The sequence below is a fragment of the Mustela nigripes genome, chromosome 12, assembly GCF_022355385.1.
Source record: "Mustela nigripes isolate SB6536 chromosome 12, MUSNIG.SB6536, whole genome shotgun sequence".
Classification (NCBI taxonomy): Eukaryota; Metazoa; Chordata; class Mammalia; order Carnivora; family Mustelidae; genus Mustela; species Mustela nigripes.
The window spans coordinates 83,073,594-83,097,009 of NC_081568.1; the positions used below are offsets into that span (position 1 = coordinate 83,073,594).

Below are 23,416 nucleotides of genomic sequence, written 5' to 3' on the forward strand. Positions count from 1 at the left end.
AGCTAGACTGAGCTTTGAAAAAACAAACCTGATCATATTACCATCCCGATTAAAATCCTTTAATGGCTTTCGATCCATTTTTGGAGAAAGTCCAAACTCCTTATGGTCAAATCTCAACATGATCTGGTCTCTGACCACCTCTCCAGTCTCTCTTTTGTGACATTTTATTATGAAACATTTTAAATAGTCAGCAAAATTGAAAAAAAAATATAGTCACTATCCACTGATGGACTCCCCTCAATTTTACCATGAACATTTCAAACTTGTTTTATCATGTATCTATCCATTCATCCATCTATCCATCCAACCATTCATCCTAGCATGGATCTTTCCCAGTTTTGGTGCATTCCAGAGTAAACAGCAGGTTCTGGTCTAATTTTCATCACTCTTCCTCTTGCTCCCTATATTCCACAGGCAGCTTTCTATTCTTCAAATCAGTCACATGATTTTAAATCTCTGGGCTTTATACCTGTTGTCCCTTCTACCTGAATTCCTTCACCTCTTGTTAATTTCTGACTGATCCTTTAGTTCTCAACTTAAAACTTTCTCAGAGAGGCTGCCTCTGGTCCCCCCGACTAAATTAGATCCCCCTTCCTGCCTTATATATGATCTAGAGGCACACTGTGCTTTCCCTGAAAGTCACTTATCACCACCGGTAATTACAAATTTATTTGCCAAATTCTTTAATATCTGCCTCCTGCGCCAGCCTGATACCACGTTTGTATTGGACCATGCTGGATCACCTCTGCAGAAAGTCAGCTAATATTTGTTGAAGGAATTAAAGGCAGAATGAATCAATAATTATGTAATAATAATAATATAATCATAAATCATGGAATAATAAATTCATTCTTCCTTTAATGTGTAGATAGTATAGGTTTTTTTTTAAGGCCTCTGCGAGAAGATGAAACTTATTCACTGCCAGAATGTAACCAGCAAGGACACTAAAGCAAGTAACTAAATGGCAAGACCCATGGCTGATTTGCTAACAAAGAAGAGACTGGTAGGTTTTAGTGACTTCTCTCCCATCTCCACTAGCCATTCCCCTCAAGACCATACCCAGTCAAGACACGATCCAAGGAAAATGCGTGTTTGCTATGCAAATGTGCCTGTACTGTACTGACGGCATTTACCGAGGTCCAGCTTTTTCATTAGGCACTGTCTTGAGTGCTTTTCCTGTATTAATTTTTTTCGCTGTGGTACAGGTTCTATTGTTATTCCCATTTTACAGCCAAGGAAATTGAGAACAGAGTAGTTATTTTAAAGCATGTTCTCCCAGAGCGCCTGGATGGCTCAGTCATTAAGCATCTGCCATAGGCTCAGGTCATGATCCCAGGGCCCTGGGATGGAGCCGGAGTTGGGCTGCCTGTCCAGCAAGGAGCCTGACTCCCCTCTCCCTATCCCCCTGCTTGTGTTCCCCCTCTGTGTCTCTCTCTGTCAAATAAATAAATAAAATCTTTAAAAACAACAACAACAAACAGCAAAAAACTTGTTCTCTGACTTCCTCTTCAAACCAGATTGCCATTCCTGTAAACTCAGCTAGGAAAAACATTTATTCTGTCTCTGGCCTCACGGAAGAGTGGGAAGATCAGTGTAGAAAACTCTCAAACTGCCCTAATCGAGAGAGGGTTTTGGTCAGTTCTAAGTCTGAAAATAAAGAAGTCCACTGAGAGATCAAAGGGATTTGAGAGATGAAGCCTTGGTTAGGACCCCCAGAGTTCCATTACCTGAAAAAGCCAGTAAAAATATTGTGTTGACTTTATTTCTGTAGTCATTCCAACCCCACTTTTCGCCATATCTACTCCCATATACACATGTTCAAATGATCCCTGCCAAGAATTTGACCCCAGATAGAAAATACAATTTATACATGAAGATAACACCATAGTGGTCTTCCTCCTAACAGGAACTAATGGTTGAAGGAAGGAAAATGAGGCAGTGCCGACTTTCTCAGCGGAAGAGCACACGCTGCAAAGGGTCTTGAGTTTGAAGGCAAGCTCCTCCCTCATTGTGTGACCCTCACAAATCAGCAACATCTGTGGGCCTCAGTTGCCCACTTGCCTTATTTGCAAATGTTAATAGCATTCAGTGAGCAGGACGTGGAGATATTGAAATGCTATATTTAAAAAGCTCAGCAATGACATGAGAAACAGAAGATGCTCCAAGATGATAAGCGGAAAAAGGGAGACAAGATAAAGATCGAGGAGGGTGGTAACTTTGATGCTCAGCATAAAAGAAGACTCACAGGAAATGTCTTTAATAAATATACATCATGTGTTCTTTTTCTTCCCTGTGGTGGTGGGTGGGGGCGGTGGGTAGGGAAAGGAGGGGACGGAAGGAGGGGGAGTTGGTGGGGAGAAGGGCCAGGGAGAGGGGAGAGGGAGAGAAAATAAGAGAGAAGAGCTTGGGTAAAAGTGTCCTTTAGCATTTGCATTGCTCTTAGCTGGCGGAACTTGCCTGCAGCTACCACTTACAATGCAAATTGAGCTTAGAGTCCTTCACACTAACTACACAGCAAAAACCTTTCAGCTTTAAATAGAATACTGCAGTGTGGAATGATCTGAGCAAAGCAAAGCAAAGAAAAATTTAGAGATAAATGTGAAGGAGATTTTGGAGGAAAAACAAACAAACAAACAAACAAAAAAACCCTTGACATATCTGGCCAGGTGGAAAAATGCTGAAATATCAAGGAAGACAAAAAGCAAAGCAAAGTCTGTAGAAGGATCTAGAAACTAAGGTCAGGTTTAAGAGAAAATAGATTTAAGTTAATAAAGGAGAAGGGTGCTTCTGAGGCAAGCCCTCAACAAAGAGGATTTTAACAAATAATATTTTGATCTGGTGATATTTCAAGGTGTACTTGGCACTTCCAAGGTATTCATCAGAAGAGAGAGGATGGATTCTTGCCCCTGCGGCCAGCCACACATGAATGTTCCCTAAATGAACAGATTAAGATCATAGAGAACTTCCTGCTGTACCCAACTTTTGCTATTTACTCTGTCCGACTTGCATTTCCCCCCCTTCTTCCCAGACTTTCAATAACATCAGGTAAAGATACCTGAAGGCATACTGAAAAATAAAGGTTTTGTTTAGTTTCCAGTGTGTTGTGTGTATATGAGAGGCGGAACATTCTGAGAGGTTGATTCAGACAGAAAGATTTTCGAGAGCGGTCTGCTATAAACTCATGCCTCTTTTTGACTACACGAACTCAGTTATTTTACCCAGAATCAGAGTTTACAAAAATGCCATAAGAAAGGACCAAAGATCAGGGCAGTGTCTGGAGCCCACAAAGAACTAAGGAATTCCATTTTTAATTCACTCCTTCATTCTAGGGATGATACTCCCATTCACACAGCCCCAATTTGCCCATCTTCCCAGCTCAGTAAGTTTCCTGTGCCTGCACTTAGAGGCATAAAGCAATCTAGAAGAAAACATGAAGGCAGCCCTCTTTCTTTGTTGTCACAAACAGAAAGAAGAATCACCGGGAAAAACCAACAGACCCAAGGCCAACTTCTCTCTTGGATGACATGCTCAGACATGGAGCTAGTCCTAATCTACCTGGTAACTGAGTCAGTGACAAAGCACTTGAGACCAAGAAAGAACATCTTCTAACCACCCTGTCATCCTGCAAATGAAAAGACTCAGCAAGTATGGTGTCTGTATGGGGGAGGGACAGGCAGAACATCTCTAAAAGCCATCTCTATGCTCCTGAATGGCAGAGCTCATACAGGTCTGCTTAATCTGTCTAGCACCATGGACTCATTAGGCTGGACACTCTCCAATAATAATGATAAATGAAGAATCTGTTTTCAATGGCATGGGGCGTTCTTTATTACCTAAAACTTACCAGGATGTTTGTAGACGATGCCACCTTTGCCCCCATATTGTATCTTTTTTTCTCTTTCAGAGTTTGAACTCTTCTACTACCCCAACCCCATCACATTTTTCTGAGTCTTGATTTGATTAAAGATTATAAAAATGTTAGTATCCAAGAGTACCAAGAATTGTCTTAACATACGTGCACTGTTTTCCTCAAGCATTTTCACACACATTTTCTCACGTGTACGTTACAAGGTGATAATGCAACACTTTATATGAGTGGTTAAGGATAAGGGCCTACAGGTAGAAAATGAAAGCAAAAATGCAAAAGTTTTGGCATTTGAAAAAAAATGCCTCTACTCTCTATTCACACACAAAAGGCAGAATGAGATTCCACCTGCTGACTTTCCCTGCCTGCCTGCTAACGTCAGAACAAGCGGGGAGAGAGCGAGAGCGAGAGAGAGAGCGCCACGACAATTTCACCTCTTGGCAAAGCTCGGCTTACTGAACCCTCTTGCTTTCTGCTGGCTGTTGATTCAGCAGAAACTACTGCTGCAGAATTCATAATGGTGATTTTAAAGGCCCCACTGATCGCATTGCTGGCCCCACGTGTCAGACTCGTTCGCTCGCTGCTGGAACGCCGTCTCCCCAGCTACCTTTTGATTTCTTGCTAATGCACTTCCAAGGGGAGAAGGGCTAGCCCTTTTGCAAAGGGCCTTTTGGGGTTCTGATTGTCTGAGCAGGTAACCTGGACGGAGTGATAGACCGGCAGGAAATGAAACCATGCCCTCCCTGCCGCCACGGAGAGACACAACATCATTCCGTCAGGATGGGGGGAAGGACCTCGGATCCGACTGGGGCCCTTTCTTCTCTGCCCCTCCAAGATCCCGGCAAACGTCTTGGGGGAGGGGTCATCTGCCTTCACGGGGTCATTTTCCCAGTCGGGAGCCCCACCCTGCAAAGCCTGATCCCCGAGGGCCATTTTAACTCCCGCGGGCGCCGGGTCCACCTGCTGCTGAACGCCGGGCTCGCCTCGCGGAGCCCGGGTGGATGTGGGGCGCACCGGCCGCTATCCCCGCGGGCCGAGCCCCCGCCCCAGCCCCCGGCCGGGAGGAGTCTCCGCCACTCGGCGCGCGGCTGCCCGCCGAGCCCAGCGATCCGCAACTTGCGCCCGGCCCCAGCGGCGGAATGCGGCGGGGCTGGCGTTACCTTCGGTCGCATAGCTGTGGTCGCGCAGGAAACTGTTGTTGATTTTGCGGGTATCAATGTCCTCCTCCATTGACAGCAGGCTTACTTGCGTGGGAACCAGAAGCCGGCAGACAAGTATCCATGATCCCTCCCCGCAGCCAGTCTCACAGGAGAGGGGGGCAGGGGAGCCGGTGGGACTGCACCATGGTCCGAGCCTGAGGAGGAGACGGGGAGGCGGAGAGAAAAAAAATAAAAACCCGGCAATGGAGCTGTCACCTCCTCCACTCGGGATCTCCGAGGCTGCGGCGGCTCCTCCCGCGGTGCGCTCACTCCAGCTCCAATTCCCAGCGAGGATGCTGCGCCCGGCTCCGCTGCCTCCGGGTGCCAAGATGCGCCGTGCCCCGAGGGGTCCGGGCCCGCCCGTAGCCCGGGAGGCGCTCACAAGCGGGGCTGGGGAGATGCCCAACAGGTTCCCCACGTTGGCAGCCGCTCCAAAATGCAAAAAAGGTCCCTCCTCCCCCTGGGAGAGCGGGCGGCCGCAACAAAATGGTGCCTTTCTGGACCCGAGCTGCAGTGGCGAGATGGCAGGGGCCGGATTCGGGCTGGGCCGGCCGGGAGCAGGGTGCTGGTCCCACGGGAGGGCGGCTCCGGCTGGCGGGGGCGAGGAAGGCGGCGGGGAGCTGGGCAGGGCGCTGCGGCCGGCGCCAGCGCACTCACCCTCACACCCACACGCGCGCACTCGCAGCTGCTGCCGCTGCTGCTGCTGCTGCTGCTGCAGAAGGAGGCTGGAGGCGGCTGGTGCATTAAAGGCGAGGCTCCTCCCAACCGCGTCAGCAGCCCCAGGACTCTTCCCCAGCAGCGCTGGTGACCGAGGCAGAGGCTGCGGCTGCTCTCTGCTGCAGTGGGGCGCACGCAGCCGCGAACCGGCACCTGGGCAGCAAGCAGCGAGCCGGCAGGTTCCTGGGAAAACCAGAGAGGCGCTCTGGCAAGCGCCCTCCAACCGTGCCACGCGGCTAAGGGCAGCGTTTACTGAGGCCCCCAGAGTCCCTAGCTCGCTGCCTTGCTCCGGACACCTGCGCTTTAGGACCGCGAAGAGAAGTGGGTCCTCTGGGGTAGGCAAGAAGACGACACTTGGGACCCTTTCGCTCACCCTTGGGTGAGGTATGCGGTCCCTTGATAAAGTTCAACGGCGAGGCCTGGGGTTTGAAGCCTCAGAGAGGGGAGAATGGGAAGAAGGGCTGCCATAGCCTAATAGAAGCTTCCTGGGCTAGGAACAGAACGGGGAGCAGAACTTTTCTGCGACCACCTATGACTTCTCCATTCCAGACAGAGTCAACATCCCCTTCCTATTCTAGGCGTCTGTGTCTACACAGGCAGAGGGAAACGAGAGGGCTGAGTTATGAAGCCAGACCACAGTCAGTCCGAAAAAGTCCACCTTCTCTAGCCCTGTGCACTTCGTTTTGGATCAAGTGAAGCAGGACCTCCTGTAGGTCTTGCTTGTGAAGACACAGCACTGTAGAAACAGCTTATGTCTCCTCCCAAGATGGAAGGGACCCAGGAGCCCTGTGCCCGCAGAGAGCCACTGCCACCCTGAAGAGCTTTCAAAGACCCAATAAACAGAAAAAAGAGACCTGCCTCCCTACTTCATCTAGGAAACAAATGCAGAATTCTCACCCCTGATGTTTCCCCATATTGCAAATTCAGTATTTAAAAGAAAACTTGATCACTACCCTTATGAAACCGATAAAATCATTTATGAAGCTACCCAACTCCCTAAAAAAGCCAAATTGGAAAAGCTATTTCCCCGTTTTCCTCTTGTAGAAGGTATTCATTTCAGTGGGCATCACTGCAGGGAGAGACATTGGCAGACGTCGTGCTCAGTTAAGCTCCACAAGTTGAGCTAGATGAGCCCAGAGGGACCTGTGAGTTAATTATATACATACAATGCTTCAGCTAATGCAATTTAGGAAGTATTTGAAGTTCAAAAAAAATGGGAAAACAAGTTTTTAACTGAGGTTGGGAATTGCCATCCGATTTCCACAAAGAGTGGATGCTTCTGGCAGATGGAAAATGGCATTAATTCCATCTCCGGAAAAGTGAGAGAAAGAGAGCAGAAATAGTCTTTGATAAAATTTTTAAGGGAAGTTCAGCTTACAACAAATTCCATTTGATTCTCGTTTGGTGGTTAAAAGTCTTCACATACTTGTTTGACTATTTGTTCAAATTTCACAAAGGAAATTCTGGAAACCAATGTAATCCACTCGGCATCAGTTCACAGCTGGCTCTTCCACACGATGAGCTGTATCCATCACCAAGTCTCCAGTGGTCAGCTCATCTGTAGTTACACAGTTCAGCTTCCCTTGCTGTTAAGCAAAATGGGGAAGGGTGGGCAGAGGGGAGAAAAGCTAAGTTCCTCTCAAAGTGGTAAGAAGACATCTTGTTTTCCTTCGAAATGAACTTAACTTGTGACAGGAGACCTTGGAATCGTGTTTGGAAATCCTCCCCTTATCTTCCTGGACTGTGGGCTAGATCGGAACAGAGCTGCATGATGAAGTGGGTAAGCCCAGGCTCATGGGCCAGGCTGTGCTTGAGGAATTTTCCACTGTAACCAATGGGAGAAATGTCCCCTCCATAGATTAAGTTTCTGGGGTTTTCTAAATTTTCCCTTTCACGTTTCCTGCAGCACCCCTCCTGCATATATTCAACAGTACAGGCCACACAGATACATCATGGGTAAGGAGATTGCAAGGTTTCAACCTTGTGGACCACTCTTTCCTACTGCGAGCAATGGGGAGACAGGCTCTGCACCAAAACCAAGAAAAATAAGGCTGTTGGCTTTGTGCTTGAACACAATGACGTGTAGGAAAGAGGTCAGGGGATGAAAGAACCCTGTGCAATCCTGTGGTGGTAAGAGGACCAAAGAGACCATTTCTCAGAAGACCTGTTGACCTTCTTTCTATACCTCAACATGTCAAGTTCTTTCCAAAAGCCTTTGAGATATGTACATGCCAACTGATGCTCTTTCCTCATGTTCCTGGCATTCTTCAGCATCTCAGCTCAACCGTCTCTACTTCCCTGAGGCATCATCTGATCATACCACGGTCTCTTCCTCTAGAATTTTGTCTCTACATCTTTTTGTTGCTCTTCATGGCTCACTGAATTTTGTAATAGTTGTTACCTTATCATTATGAACCATTCCTACTATATCTCTGATATTAAATGTCTGGTACTTAGTAGGTACTCAATTATCTTTGCTGAATAGACATAAATATTTCTTCAATGAACGAGTAAATTACTGACGTGTTCAGTATTACAAATATTTGTAATATTTAGGTTTGCTAGCTCAATCCTTATTAAAATCCCTGCCCAAAAAATCCCCCATACCCAACAACAAAACCCAACTGAGCCAGTAATATTCTAGTTTTTAAGTTTATTACAATTGAAATAATTGTCTTGCTCATTTCTGTACGCATATGTACCAAGAATATTTACTGAGTGCTTAATATATGCCAAGAATTATTCTGGTGCTAGGGATACAGTTAAAACAGAGTCCCTTTCATCACAGAACTGAAATTTTATCTTCTGATTTTGATAAAATGAGCTTTCTTAGAAATACAACAAATGTATTATAAATCAACAGACTATAGCATAAGGCTAAATGCTAAGGCTCTGATACCCAACACAGCTGATTTTCTGACACTTACTATTGTGTCCCTGAGTAAGTTACAAGATTCCCCTAAGACATTTTTTAAACCTCTAAATTAGGGGGAAGAATAGTATCTATTTCATAGAGTTATTGTGTGGATTTAATGAGATAATGTATTGAATAATCCTGGAAAGAAGATACTACTATTACTTGTTGGATATTTACTATCATCACCACTATCAATAACGAACAAATATTGAAGCACCTACTATGTCAGCCACCGGGACAGGACTGAAGACTCAGCAATACCCGTGCATAAAGTGTATAGTTAGCTTCTGCTGTCATGGCACTTAGTGTCTAATTAACAGTTGATGGAAAGCTACAAGAGGGGCAGCAGAAGACACTCTGAAAGACTGACCCAATCCAGGCTTGTACTTACACACAAAAAAAGGCCAGTTACATATACACAGTCTTCTTAAGTTACACAATTCAGCGTGATGGCATGTAGACACATTCTTTTTTTATCACCCTTGTTATGGCCCCTCCCCCCAACACTGCCCTCACCCCAGTTAGGTCAGTGCTGCCCACACTGGAAACTTGCAGGTCATCCCGTCCAATTAACCCATTAAATATCTACAATTTTATTAAAACCTTAACTAAGCCAGTCTGGAGATTCTTAATATAGGCTTTAGGGGTCAGAGGCAGTCCTGGTTTGTCCCAGCTCAGGCATTTGTGAATGTCATGACCTTTGGCAAGTAATTTAACATCTCTGGGCCTCTGTGTTTGCGAAATAGAAGAAAATAATAGAAACTACTTGAGAGTGTTGCTGGGTGGCTTCAGAGCAGCCTAACTGCTCAGCACTAAAATGTCAGTTCCCCCCCTAGCTGTGGCTTCTGTGCACCTCTACCAGTAGAGAATGGGACAGATGAACTACAAGTAGGTCATTTATGTGAACACAAGTGACTTAGAAACCAGAGTTTTACTCCCTATCCTTCTGTCCTACTGGCAATCTAGAAACTGGATACATGAAATTTTACCATCCTGCAAAAAAGCTCTTTAGAAGCCATCCTGTGGAATTGGGATGACCCTCTCTCGTGCAGACCTGATCATGTTTCTCTATTGTGGAATCCTCCGAAATCCCTCTCTAACATCACTAAGCACTGAATGCGCGACTGTCTCTCTGGTTTATGTGTTGACTGCTCAGTGGGTAATCTCCTGAGTTTCCAGCAAGCTTCGCCATTCCTTTTTGTGCATGTCATTAGAACGTGTGATACACCACACGAGTGTACCTTTAACATGGCATTTAACCATCAAAACATCTCGCTCTTAAAATGTTGTATTAAACCCAGATTCTGCATACTTAATGGATTTCACAGAGTAAAATGCTCCTTCAATTATCCAAGTACAGTAATTTATGCAAAGAAACTGTGGACACTGGAGCTGCCATGTACTGGCTATTGAGAGCCGAATGTGCCGATTATACACATCTATTTCCAGCTCTGTTGTGAGGGACCTCACGTTGGTAGCTTAGAATCTGAAATCTGCTACGGTTGGATATTTATATCATGGAAAATTTTTAAAAGCCCTTTATAAATCAGGGCTTTGGGGTTTTTGTTTGCTTGGAGAGTCGATTGTTAAACACTTAGCAGCGCACCAGTAGAAATGCAATAGTTGCCACCGTATCGTCCTGTTCATCTCTGTAATCTATGCAAAGTTCCTTCCAGTTCTCAGCGTTTAATCTCCCAAGTCCCACCATCTGACCACACTTGAGCCATCATGTTAAATGACTCTTCAAATCCTACCTTTACCATGAAGCTTTCCCATATCCATCAGAGGAAACCCAATGCCTTTGTTTGATCCCTTCCAGGCTGGATGTGCTATTGCTGTGGTAGAGTTGGAAGAGACTGCCCCGTGAGGGTCCTGACAACATAAGGAATGTCAAGCGCATGCCCATTCTCGATGAATTGTCCTTTTCTAGTGTTCAAGCTCCACTGACTCCTTACTTTTGCTCTGGATTTGCCTAAATGCAAAACAAAGACATCCACTCTGCCTGGTTTCATTGATAACTCTTCCAAGTGTCTTGTTAGGATATTAATACAATGAGAGAAGAACACAAATTTAAGAGTCCAGATCTGAGAGTCTGAGAGAAAATATCCTCTTGTACCTTTTCTCATTCAGTGGTTTTAGAGTTAAATTTAGGTAGGCTGTCTTATTCAAGAAAGTTTCAATTTGCTTTATATGTATTTGGTATATGGTGAGGATTTACAAAACCCCTTCGGCAATACCCAAGGGGTACTATCTAGTTTCTGATGACATTTCTCAAAATAAAATTTCATATAATTTAAATGAGAATATATATTTGGAATTATCTTTCAAATTTCTTTAAGAGGCACCAAGCAATAACACTTACAGAATATATCCTAAGAAAATCATCATAGATGTGGGCAAAAAATTAGCTATAAGGTTCTTTTTTTTTTTAAAGATTTTATTTATTTATTTGACAGAGAGAGAGAAATCACAAATAGGCAGAGAGGCAGGCAGAGAGAACAAGGGAGAAGCAGGCTCCCTGCTGAGCAGAGAGCCCAATGTGGGGATCCATCCCAGGACCCTGAGATCATGACCTAAGCTGAAGGCAGAGGCTTAACCCACTGAGCCACCCAGGTGCCCCATAAGGTTATTTCTCAGAGCATTGGTTAGAATCACGGAAAACTGGAAACAATCCAAACGTCCAACAGAATTGGCTAGGCAAATTATGGTGTGTGCAAACAATGGGAAAGTACTGGGCCATTGATAAAGCATTAGTAGCTAACACTTCTTTGAGTATATATTATGTACCAGGTGTTGTGCAAAGGATTTTACCAGCATTATTGCATTTAATTCTAACAGTAGCCCTTAAAAGGAAAGTACTATTATAACCTCCATTTTACTGAGGGTGTTAGAGATAAATAACCATAGTCAAACAAAAAGGAGCCTGGTACTGCATACACACACATGTGTGTGTACGTGTGTGTGTGTGTGTGTGTGTGTGTGTGTGTGTGTTGGGGTGGGTTGAAGCCACTGTACTGAAATCACGCCTTGCTAGATTCTGGTTTGTCTCTCTTAGAAATGAATAATAGCCTCCCAATTGAAACCCACTTACTACTGTGTTGGTGAGGTTGTGGCAAAATGGGAACCTTTGCACGCTGCTTGTAGAGTTGTATAATGGGGCAGCCACAAATAGTCTGACAGTTTCTCAAAATGTTAAAGCAGCCCATTTGACCTAGCAGTTTCCCTTCTAGGTATATACACAATAGAACTGAAAACCCGTCTTCACGCCAAAACCTGTACCTGAATATTCGTGACTGTGGCCCACAAAAGCTCCCAAGTGGAAACAACCCAAATGCTCATCAGGTGACACATGGATTAAATGTGATATATCCATACAATGGATTATCATTCTGCTATAAGAAGGAATGACGTACTGACACATGCTAAAACATGGATCAACTTGAAAACATGCTAATTGGAAGAAGTCAGTCACAGAAGACTACGTGTTGTGTCACTACATATTAGGTGATTCCATTTATGGGAAATGTTCAGAATGGGCAAATCCACAGAGACAGAAAGATGAGGTTGCCAGGGGCTGGGTGGGGGAATGGTAGTGAATGTTTATGGATTTGGGGGTTTCTTTTTGGGGTGATGAAAAAAGTTCTAAGTTAGATAAGGGTAACAGTTGCACAACTCTGAATATAGTTAACATCACTGAATTTCAGTATGCTTTTAAAAAGTGAATTTTGATGGTATAGGATCTCAATAAAGCTGTTACTAAGGATTAAAAAAAAATCTCTGCTATCAAAAGCCACTTTTACTGCTTGGAGTAGGTCATGTTCTTTAGTCTAATATGAGTACAAAAAAAGGTAAGGGTATGTAATGATAAGGATAGATATTTATGTTATATTATTTTAAAAAGTCAAAAAACAGCATATTATAGTTTCCCCTTTCTTGATTAAAAAAAAGTGTGTGTATGTGAAAATCCATATATAAAAATACTATGCAGTGGTTATGTGTGGTTATCTTTGTTGTTTATATTTTTGTCAAAGAAAATTTAGAACATGTATTATTTTTATAATAAGAATATTTTTAAAATATTTTAAGGTGGGGAGGGGCAGAGGGATGGAGAGAGAATCTCAAGCAGGCTCTATGCCCAGTGCAGAGCCCAGGGCTTGACCTCACAAGCCTGAGACCATGACATGAGTTGAAATCAGGAGTCGGATACTTCACTGACTGAGCCACCCAGGTATCCCTAAAGTTTTTTTTTTAATGTTATGAAACACTTTTTTGGATGCAACCTTGTATTGGAAAGGTCAATAGTCATTTTCTGCTCAGGAGGCAATTAGGACATAATATAAATGTACAAGCTACCAAAGGCACAGAACGACAACTCTGATAGAAATGTAATGCAGGCCATGCTTGTAAAATTTTTAACCTACTACATTAGTAAGTGAAAAGAAGCAGATAAAATAATTTTCATGATATTTTTAAAATGTTTTAGAAGGTTTTTGGGAAAAGAAAATATTTTCTTTACTCTATCAGAAATATTATGATTTCAACATATAATCAATATAAAATTATTACTGATGTATTATACTTTTTTTTTTATCCCAAGTCTCTGAAATCTGCTGCATATTTTACACATATGGTACCTCTCAGAGCTAGTCACATTTCTAGGGCTCAATAACCACATGTGTGTAGTGGCGGCAGCACAGGAACAGAGGAACTTTTCCAAAAAGTGCCATTTGAGGTGCCTGGGTGGCTCATTCAGTTAAGCGTCTGCCTTCAGCTCAGGCCATGATCCCAGGATCCCAGGATCCTGTGATCTGGCCCCACGCTGGGCTCTCTGGTCAGCAGGGAGCCTACTTTACCCTCTCCCTCTACTCCTCCCCAGCTGGTGCTCGCTTACACTTTCTCAAATAAATAAAGAAAATCTTAGGGGGGAAAAAAGTTCATTCCGGTCACAAAATGGGTTTTATTATATTTTTCTAAGAGAGATTTTTATCTACTAAAGACTTGAACAAACTAAACAACATGAATGTAATAGGCCTCACAACTATGTTCAAGTAATACCAACTGAATATGGAAAAAATAAACACATACACATACATATATATATATTATGTTACATAAATATATATAATATATATAATATATAAATATACATAACATAATATATATATATTTATATATATATTTATGTTACATAAATATACACACACACACACACGTATATGTTAAATGGAACAGTATAATTGAACTCAGTCTACATTTCCCCCCAAAACCAGTAAACTAGTCTAATAGAGGAAAAAAAAGAACCCGATTCTGAAAGTGCTAAAATGACACTTATATATATTGTTATATATAACAATATATAATAGCAAGAAAGGTATAATTCAGTACAGTTATCACTCGTATAGGTCAATCAACTGTTTAGTTTGAGCCTATGGCTTCAATTCCAGCTAGAAGAAGAAGCCACATTGCCAGATGTCACTGCCAAAAAAAGGATTTCCACAGCTGACTCTCTGGACTCTCCTAGGGCCACTAAAGGTGGAGAAATGTAAAGATACAGCGATACGTCATTCCTTCTTATAGCAGAATGATAATCCATTGTATGGATATATCACATTTAATCCATGTGTCACCTGATGAGCATTTGGGTTGTTTCCACTTGGGAGCTTTTGTGGGCCACAGTCACGAATATTCAGGTACAGGTTTTGGCGTGAAGACGTGTTTTCAGTTCTATTGTGTATATACCTAGAAGGGAAACTGACTGAGAATGATTCATTGTTTTAGATTGAATTAGAGTAGAATTTTGTGGTCCCATCCTCAACGGATTAATTTCTGAAGACTTGCTAAATTAGATACACCATTACCTTTCACACACATGTGTGTATAGTTTTGTGTGTGCAGCTGAGCTCTTCCTCCTTCCTAACACTCTCCTCACTGATTCCCCGGGCACCACTCTTGCCCCATCCTCCTGCTACCTCAGTGCACGTTCCTTCTCCAGGGCATGTGCGGGTTCCTCCTCACTGCTTGATGGCTAAACGTGCACACTAAGCTCTTGGATTTCTCCATTCATAGTCCCGTCTCATGGGACCTCCTCCAGTCTCATGGCTTACTTCTCACACCATGACTTGGATTTTGAGCACCAATCTCTCCTCTGACCTCCACACTAGTATCACTCACAGCAGATGTGGCACCTCAGTCCCTAGTGCCCCCCCATCCTTGCTCCCCCTTCCTGTTGCTTGGTTCCTCATTTCCCACATCCTTTCAGTCCATCTGCAACTCCTGCCAGCTCTAACTTCAAAACACATCCAGAACCCACCACTTCTCACTACCTCCTTAGCTGCTACCAAGTGCCAACTACCATCTCCCATCACCATGATTGTTTCAAGACTCTAAGAAGCCTGTGATCCCTCCTTTGCCCCCTACAGAATGGTTTCTATGCAGCCAGCAGAATGGTCCTTTTAAATGCAAATCACTTCGTGTCACTTTTCTGCTCAAAGCCCTTTATTGGCTTCCTACACATTCAGAGTAAAACTTTCTTAAAATGCTAGAAAGATTTGGCTCCAACTATAGCTCTATCCTTTTTCTTTTCTTTTCTTTTTTTCCCTCCCTGTTCTTTACCTGAATCACCACCAACTCTTGTTTCAACTCCCTTCCCTACGTCTCCCTCAGAGACATGGTGGTGTCTTTACTGTTTGCCAAACACACCAGGAAGAGCACTTCCACCCCAGGACCTCCTTATCTGCTCTTCTCTTGGTCCTGTGCCTTCCCTCAGACAACAGCAGAGCTCCACGCTTGACTTCACTCCGGTGTCAGCTCCAGGACCATTTTTGTGAGATACCGTCTCTCACCATAGAAAATAAAATTAAAGAGCACCCCTCCCTCCCAGTCCTCTCCCTCCGTGTACTGTTGCCTGACAGTACCTATTGATTTGGCTTTGGTTCTTATGTCAGTAGAACCCAATTTCCAGGGAGACAGGAATGTTTTTGTCCTTTGCTCTCTATCTGGCACCTACAACAGTGCCTGGCACAGATTAGTTACTCTAAAGACTTTTGAAAGAATAAAAGAGTCAATGTGTGTTCGCTTAATAGTGAAGATCTATCAGGAGGGAATCTTAATGAACAATAAATCTAGGATGCTTATAAAAATTTGGCTTTGCCCAAAGAGAGGCCTGGCTTTTGCTCTAGGCTTCTGGGAAGTAACGTATGTCAGACCTCATAGCAACGTCTTTGTTTATGGAGTGGGGGTGGCCACATTTAGCAGTTTAACTGCCAGGCTGGCCACACCAAAAAGACCTGTGATTTAGGGTGGAGGATTTGGGCCATAAGCTATAGGTTGACCTGGTGATGGAGTTCAACCGTATGGGCAATTGATTAATCAATCAATCATGCTTATATAATTGAACTCCAATAAAAACTTCAAATACCAGCCTTAGTTAAGCTTCCCTGGTTAGCATACTCTGTGTTATCATACATCAGTGGAGGGAGGTTAATGTGTCCTGAAGACAAATTCTGAGTTTGGAACCCTCCCTGACTCTGTCCTATGCATCTGTTCCTTTGGCTGCCTATTTATTTATTTATTTATTTAGAGAATGTGTGTGTGTGTGTGTGTGCACGCGCGCGCACGCACGCAGGGGTAGGGAGGAACAAAAGAAGAGGGAGAGATAAACCCAAGCAGACTGCCCCTCCTGCCCCCCTCCCTGATGCTTGGATTCAATCTCATGACCCTGAGATTATGATCTGAGCCAAAATCAAGGGTCAGACACTTAACTGACTGAGCTACCCTGTTGCTCATCCTTTGGCTACCTTTAACCTGTATCCTTCCCCTATAATAAATTGTAACCGAAATATAATAACATTCTGTGAGTTCTATGCATCCTAGCAAATTATTGAAATGGAGGATAGTTTTGAAAACCCCCCCTCCGCCCACCATTTGCAGTTGATGTCAGAAGTGAGGTCAGTCTTGGGAACTCTGCTCTTTTCAGTTTGGCTAACTCTAGGTAAGTCTCAGCCCATACCAAGAAAGTCTCATACTACAGGAGGCTTGCAGACCATAAGGGCTAGCCTACCATTTTGCTGAAGAGAAAACCAGAGCCCAGGGCAAAGAACTGACTTGCCCAGTTCCCCCAGCAACAGACCACAAGCATGGAACCTGGTGTCTGGCTCCCATGCTAACCCCTCTATGGGACTCTCCTCCCCTGTTCTCTTCAACACACTGCTTTTTCTTAAGAGGGTAAACTGAAAGTTGTTGGGAATTAAGTTGTTCACTCCCCAGAACTCTGAGGTCACTATCAAGGGCACGAATGACTATTGCTATCTTTCAAAAGTCATGGGGGCCCACCATGAACAAAACTGAAGTAACAGAGCTCCACACTCTTCTTCATCCTCATTCTCTTCCTTTTCTGCTCTGAGATGGGCCAGGTGGAGCTGCGGGAGGGGCGGCAACCATCCATCCTCAGCGGCAGAAGTCTGGGAAGGAAGCCTGTATGCTCACGTAGAATCAGCACAAATTACCCTCTGCCTATAGTACCCAAAATCCATAAAGAAATTATCAAATTCAACACCCAAAGAACAAATAATCTAATCAAGAAATGGACAAAGGACATGATCAAACATTTCTGCAAAAAAGACATCCAGATGGCCAACAGACACATGAAAAATTGTTCAACATCACTCGGCATCAGGGAAATACGAATCAAAACCACAATGAGATACCACCTGACACCAGTCAGAATGGCTAAAATTACCAAGACAGATGTTGGTGAGGATGTGGAGAAAGGGGAACCTTCCTAAACTGCTGGTGGGAATGCAAGCTGGTGCAGTCACTGTGGAAATAGTATGGAGGTTCCTCAAAAAGTTGAAAATAGAGCTACCCTATGACCCAGAGAGCAGAGTACTGGGTATCTACCCTAAAGATATAAATGCAGTAATCTGAAGGGGCACGTGCACCCGAATGTTTATAGCAGCAATGTGCACAATAGCCAAACTATGGAAAGAGCATAGATGTCCATTAACAGATGAATGCATAAAGAAGATGTCATATATAGATACAATGGAATACTATGCAGTCATCAAAACCCCCGAAATCTTGCCATTTGCAATAACGTGGATGGAACTAGAGGGTATTATGCTAAGTGAAATAAGTCAATCAGAAAAAGACAATTATCATATGATCTCTCTGATCATATGATCTCGTGGGGAGAATGGAGGGAAAAAAAGAAACAAGATGGTACCAGAGGGGGAGACAAACCTTAAGAGACTCTTAATCTCAGGAAACAAACTGAGGGTTGCTGAAGGGATAGGGTGGTTGGGTTATGGACATTGGGGAGGATATGTGCTATATGAGTGCTGTGAGTTGTTTAAGACTGATGATTCACAGATCTGTACCCCTGAAGCAAATAATACATTATGTATTAATAAAAAAAATTACCTTCTGCCTACAGTATCATGTTCTGCCACTTTCTCTTCTTTGGAAGAAGACTTCTAAGTATACGCATTTTGGGAAGCTACAGGACATATCCCATGATAAACTGAGCTCATCGTGTGGGAACACATTTTGATAAGTTCAAAGTGCTGTGCAGCCGAGGTTAACCCTGGTCGTTACTACACTAGTGAGATAAGACAAAGAAGCTGAATTCAAAAGCCAGACGGACCTTGAACTTATAAGCAAGTCTGTAGATATTTTAAAGCTCAATAAATATTTATGGAATAAATACAGAGTGAAAATAATTATACTAAACATGTCTCAGATAGAGACCTCTATAATTTCCAGTTGGCATCTGATAGGGTTATAGGGGTGAGCAAAGTATGACAAAGTTTGTGAATTTACATCTGAAAAGGAGCATGGGCCCTGAGCGCTGACTTTAACATTTTAGGGTCACAGATCCTTTTGAGAATTTGATGAGGGTTTGGACTTTCTCCCCAGAAAAAAAAGCCTAGTTTAGAGTACTTTCTGCTTCCAAATGCTGACTCACTGTGTCTATTTCATGCACAGGAAAAGGAAAGGGGGAAAAAACCTGGGACAAAAGAAAGGTCCAAAATTAAATACAAGTTTAGAATTCCAGTGCTATCACCTCCCATGCATATTTTTTTTTAAAGATTTTATTTATTTATTTGACACACATAGATCACAAGTAGGCAGAGAGGCAGGCAGAGAGAGGGGGAAGCAAGCTCCCTGCTGAGGGGAGAGCCCGATGCGGGGCTCGATCCCAGGACCCCGAGATCATGACCTGAGCCGAAGGCAGAGGCTTTAACCCACTGAGCCACCAGGCGCCCGTGCATATTTTTATATGGGGAATAATAATAGCGCTCACATATATAGCACTTAATACTAATGCTGTAAGGCCAGATGTAAGAGTCCTTTCTAAGATGGGTCAGCAAAGCGTAAGAGGTGGTCAAATGCCCGACTTTGGAGAAAGAGACTGCTCACACTCAGATCCTGGCTCTGATAGTTTCTTAGTAGTATATACTTGGGCAACGGCCTTAATCACTCTGTGCTTCAAATTCCATTTGCAAAATGGTAATCATAACAGTGTCTACTTCATAAGGTTGTTGTTAAATGGGTTCATATATACAAAATATTGAAAGCAGGCCACAGCACATCACACACACCCCATCAGTGTGCCTGTTGGTATGAGACACGGCATATTGTCACGATTGTATGCTCTGCGGCTGTCCACGTGGATGCCAGATTTATTCCCTTTTCCAGTTCTCATTCTTGAATTCTTGAATTGTTTTGGCAGCTCTGCTTCTTCTCCTCCAACCCCACCCCTTTCTAAGGAGAACTCAAAGCCAGGGTTTCATTGCAAGGGAGTATCAAACCGTTTATGTCAGTGGCTCATCACGGAAGTATGTTCATTGGACATCCAACATTTTCTGCCTCCCTACTCTGTGCACAACACCAGCCTTCTTAGGTGTTTTAAGGAACTCACAACTTGATTGCAGAGACAAATGCTGAAATTCATTCATGGGCAAATAAGAGACTCGTCAAGTGCTGGCTAACCACAATGTAAGAATCTAGAGACACCCAGCTGAGTGAGAACAGCCCCCAAAAGTAAAATGGTCAATTCAAACACCTGTGCTGAGGTCTGAAGAAGGACGAGCTACATAATACTTGAGAAAGTATTAGGGGTTTCAAGACTGACAGCAGAGCTCTAATCCAAGCATGGGGCTTGGTGCACATGCTGGTGTCACATGGTCCTGGAGCTCGCGGTGCCCTGAAGGATGAGGGGGAGAGGGTGGGTGAGGGTGGGGAAGGAGGGGGTGGGGGAGGACTCACAGAGAGTGGGGTGGGGGAGGACTCACAGAGAGATTCCAGCCTGCAGCAAATTGGCACTTCCTGCGTGTCATGTGCATTTCTGCTTCTGTTTTTTCTTACATTTCTCCTCCTAACTAAAAAGATTTGCTTATTTTTCAATCTATGCAAATGCTACATATCCTTCAACCTGTAGCTCTCAAGTCTTAGCTTAGAAGGAACATGAGAGAATGCAAAGAGCCCTGGGGTTGCCTTGAGAAGACCTGAGGCCGGGTCTGCCTTTCACCGGCTTGGAACAGCAGTCCAGTCTCTCCTCTGATACTCGCCTGGGGAAACTGATTTTAAAATCTCTCCTGGGGTGATGGGAGGATCAAAAGACATCACCAATAGAAAAGATTTTTGGAATAAGAGATTCTCATGTTGATCAAGAGCTCCAAAACTTTTTTGATAAAGGCTTCTTTAGCTTGTACAAACAACAAGTCGTACGTGCTCTAAGTGAACACACACACACACGTGCAAACACATGTGTCCCTTCCACTGCTGCCTCCTGTCTGAATTTGTGATCTTATTCTCTATTTAACTTCTTAAGGTCCTCAGGCATTTAGACTTCACCCCCTTCCAACACCCCCTCCTCACTAAGGGAACACGATCTTTATTACTCATCGATCTGATCCTCTCACTGTTCTAAACCCTTGTGTGGTTGGTTCTCCGTTCCAAAACCCAATGGCACCAAACTACTGGTGTCTTTTGAGGTGTTAATCAGCATTCTGGGCAAAGAGGTGTGGAATTTGAGAAAAAAATAAAGTCACAATGTATGTCTCTTCTATACATTTACAATCACATTGAAAAAGCTCTGAGAAGTCCTGTAACTAGGAAGTTAATTTTTGTTTAAACTAGAATTTTCCATATTAATTTGATAATACTAACATCCTACGAGAAACCTGTATTCTGTAGTAAACCTTTGGCTAATGCTGGCCTGATTTACGGAGCTTCCAAAATCAGAGAGAGAGACAACAGAGAGGGAACACAAGCAGGGGGAGTGGGAGTGGGAGAGGGAGAAGCGGGCTTCCCACTGAGCAGGGAGCCCCAGGACTCTGGGATCAAGACACGAGCTGAAGGCAGATACTTAACAACTGAGGCACCCAGGCGCCCCCCTATTTCCAGTTTCTTAAAGGACTTTGAGCTCTGCGTCTGCTGTGCTCACTGCCAAGAATGCTGTCTACCACTCATCCCTTCATTTATGCCCTGGTGATCTGTTACTCAGTAGGGCTCAGCTCAATTGCCCTATAATGTCTTCTCTGACATTCTTGGTAACTAGATTTCAGTGGTTAACTGCTTCTGTGGAATTTTGCCATAAAATAATTGCCAAATTTTTCTGAACATCTTAGTGTACTGTAGGTAATCCTACAAGAAGATCAAAATATGCCTACTTTACAGATAAGAAGTAACACAGATTAAGCAACTCACTCATTTTTCTGTGTTTTCTATCTTTTTTTTTTTAATTTTATTTATTTATTTGACAGACAGAGATCACAAGGAGGCAGAGAGGCAGGCAGAGAGAGAGGGGGAAGCAGGCTCCCCACTGAGCAGAGAGCCCGACGTGGGGCTCGATCCCAGGACCCCGGGATCATGACCCAAGCCGAAGGCAGAGGCTTTAACCCACCGAGCCACCCAGGCGCCCCTGTTTTCTATCTTTTAAGTGGTACCCAGGGTCCACCTCGTCGTCCGAAACAGAAATTCAAAAGGCATTTTTAACACTTATCCTTCTACCCTACGTCTAGTCAGATGCCAGTTATGAATTCCAGCTCCCTGGAAGCCAAGAAATTTGTCCCCATCTATCCATTCATATTATCATGAGTTTAAGTTTGGCCATTATCTCCCAGCAATTGCTGTAGTAGTTCCCTAGCAAATCCTCCATTCTCCATGTTGATACAAGTATCATCACCTTAAAGTTCTGATTATGCCGACTGCCCTGCTTAAAGTCCCTGAGTGGCTTTCCTGACTCTTAGAGGGAAAAAATCCCAAACCCTTAACACAGTTTAAAAGACCCTTTAAGGTCTGGCTTCTGCCTACTTCATTACCTTCATTTCATCCAAAAAGGATCTCACAGTCTACACTGGAAGGTCCAATGAGCCTCTCAAAGTTTCCCAGCCTTACCAAACATTCCTTTGCCTCTGGACCTTGGAACACAGTTTTTCTTTTTGAAATTATCTTCCTTCTCATCCTTGCCCTGTACTTCCCAAGCTTCCTAAATGTAGACGGAGGTTCATGCTTTTCCTCTGTGACCTCATAGCATCCGGGCATCATCATCTTTTTTCCTGTGAGATCTCTGGGACCAGGGGCTGTAACTTACTGTTATATTTATGTCTAAGGCCGGTCTGCCACAGAGTAATGCTGTGGAATAATCATTTGCTGAATGCATGAATGAATCAAGGAATAAATAAATGGATGAATGCAAGCAAAACTAAAAAGGCAGCTTGGGCTATTAAAAGAGTAGGGATTTAGAGCTTGATTGCACCTCTCTGCTTGTCTTTGTCCTCCACATCAAAATTCATTGTCCTTTCAACTCCCCACAAGCACCTTTTCATGCCAACCACAGGGCCTTAGCATCTGCCCAGAACATTCTTTCCCTTTCCACCTATAGTTAATGCTCTTTATCTTTCACATTTCAGATTACTCATCCTTTCCATAGGGAAGAATTTGTCCAAAATAGACTGAATCAGCTCCTTTACTATGTTATCCTCATGGCACTGTATGACTTTCCTCTTATCCTTCTCACTGCATTGTATTTCTATATCTGTGTTTATGATGGTTCATTTAGTAACTGCTTCCTTCAGGAGACAGTAAACTCCACAAGAGAATCATGTCTCCTTCTTACTCACCAGTGGGTTTCCAATGCCTAATACTGTGCCTAACATACAAAATACAAGTTTGTTAAATGTATTCACAAATTAAAAACTCAGGGTCTCACCAGCAGTTTCTTGGCTCATTTCAGTACTGTGGTACATTTCAGTACTTATAGTAGGACTTGAAAAGAAAACATCGTTCATTAAATGAAAGATTAGAACTGATTTTCTTTCTCCAGTTTATAAGTAGTTGTTAACTCAGATGCTCGAGGTGAATATACTCATTCTTACAAATTTAGCAACATTTGTGTATGTCCAAACCACCTTCTAATGTGTTTATATGTTTACAGCTTCCCTTGAAACAAGTGTGAATGTTATCAGAAGAATCCGACCTCTGCTGGACTCTACCTTGTTAGACAAATAAGGAACCGCAAGTCGATTTCTCACAGGAAAGGACAAGAGCTCTAAACTCACAGGCTCAACAGCGTGCACATACTTGGGAGATGTCAAAACTTGTCATGTCATAGATTTGCCAGTGATTCTCCAGCAAGTAATTATTAAAATGGCAAAACAAATAATCTTTTGGAGTCATTACTGTTTGTCAGTTCACTGGGTATAAACAGTACTG

At 43.5% G+C, this 23,416-nt stretch overlaps 1 protein-coding gene across 7 annotated transcripts in view; it reads right to left on the minus strand.

The window, feature by feature from the left end:
• PPP2R2B (protein phosphatase 2 regulatory subunit Bbeta) overlaps positions 1–23,416 on the minus strand; it is a 451,980-nt gene that overhangs the window by 268,321 nt on the left and 160,243 nt on the right. For 2 of the 7 annotated variants that reach the window (XM_059417852.1, XM_059417851.1), the window contains one exon: positions 5,026–5,219. The exons of 3 other annotated variants lie outside the window; for them this stretch is intronic. In XM_059417852.1, coding sequence (XP_059273835.1) covers positions 5,026–5,219 — 194 coding nt within the window. Of the gene's footprint in view, positions 1–5,025; positions 5,920–23,416 lie in introns of those variants that run through there. 2 more of the 7 variants (XM_059417857.1, XM_059417850.1) reach the window with 2 other exon arrangements.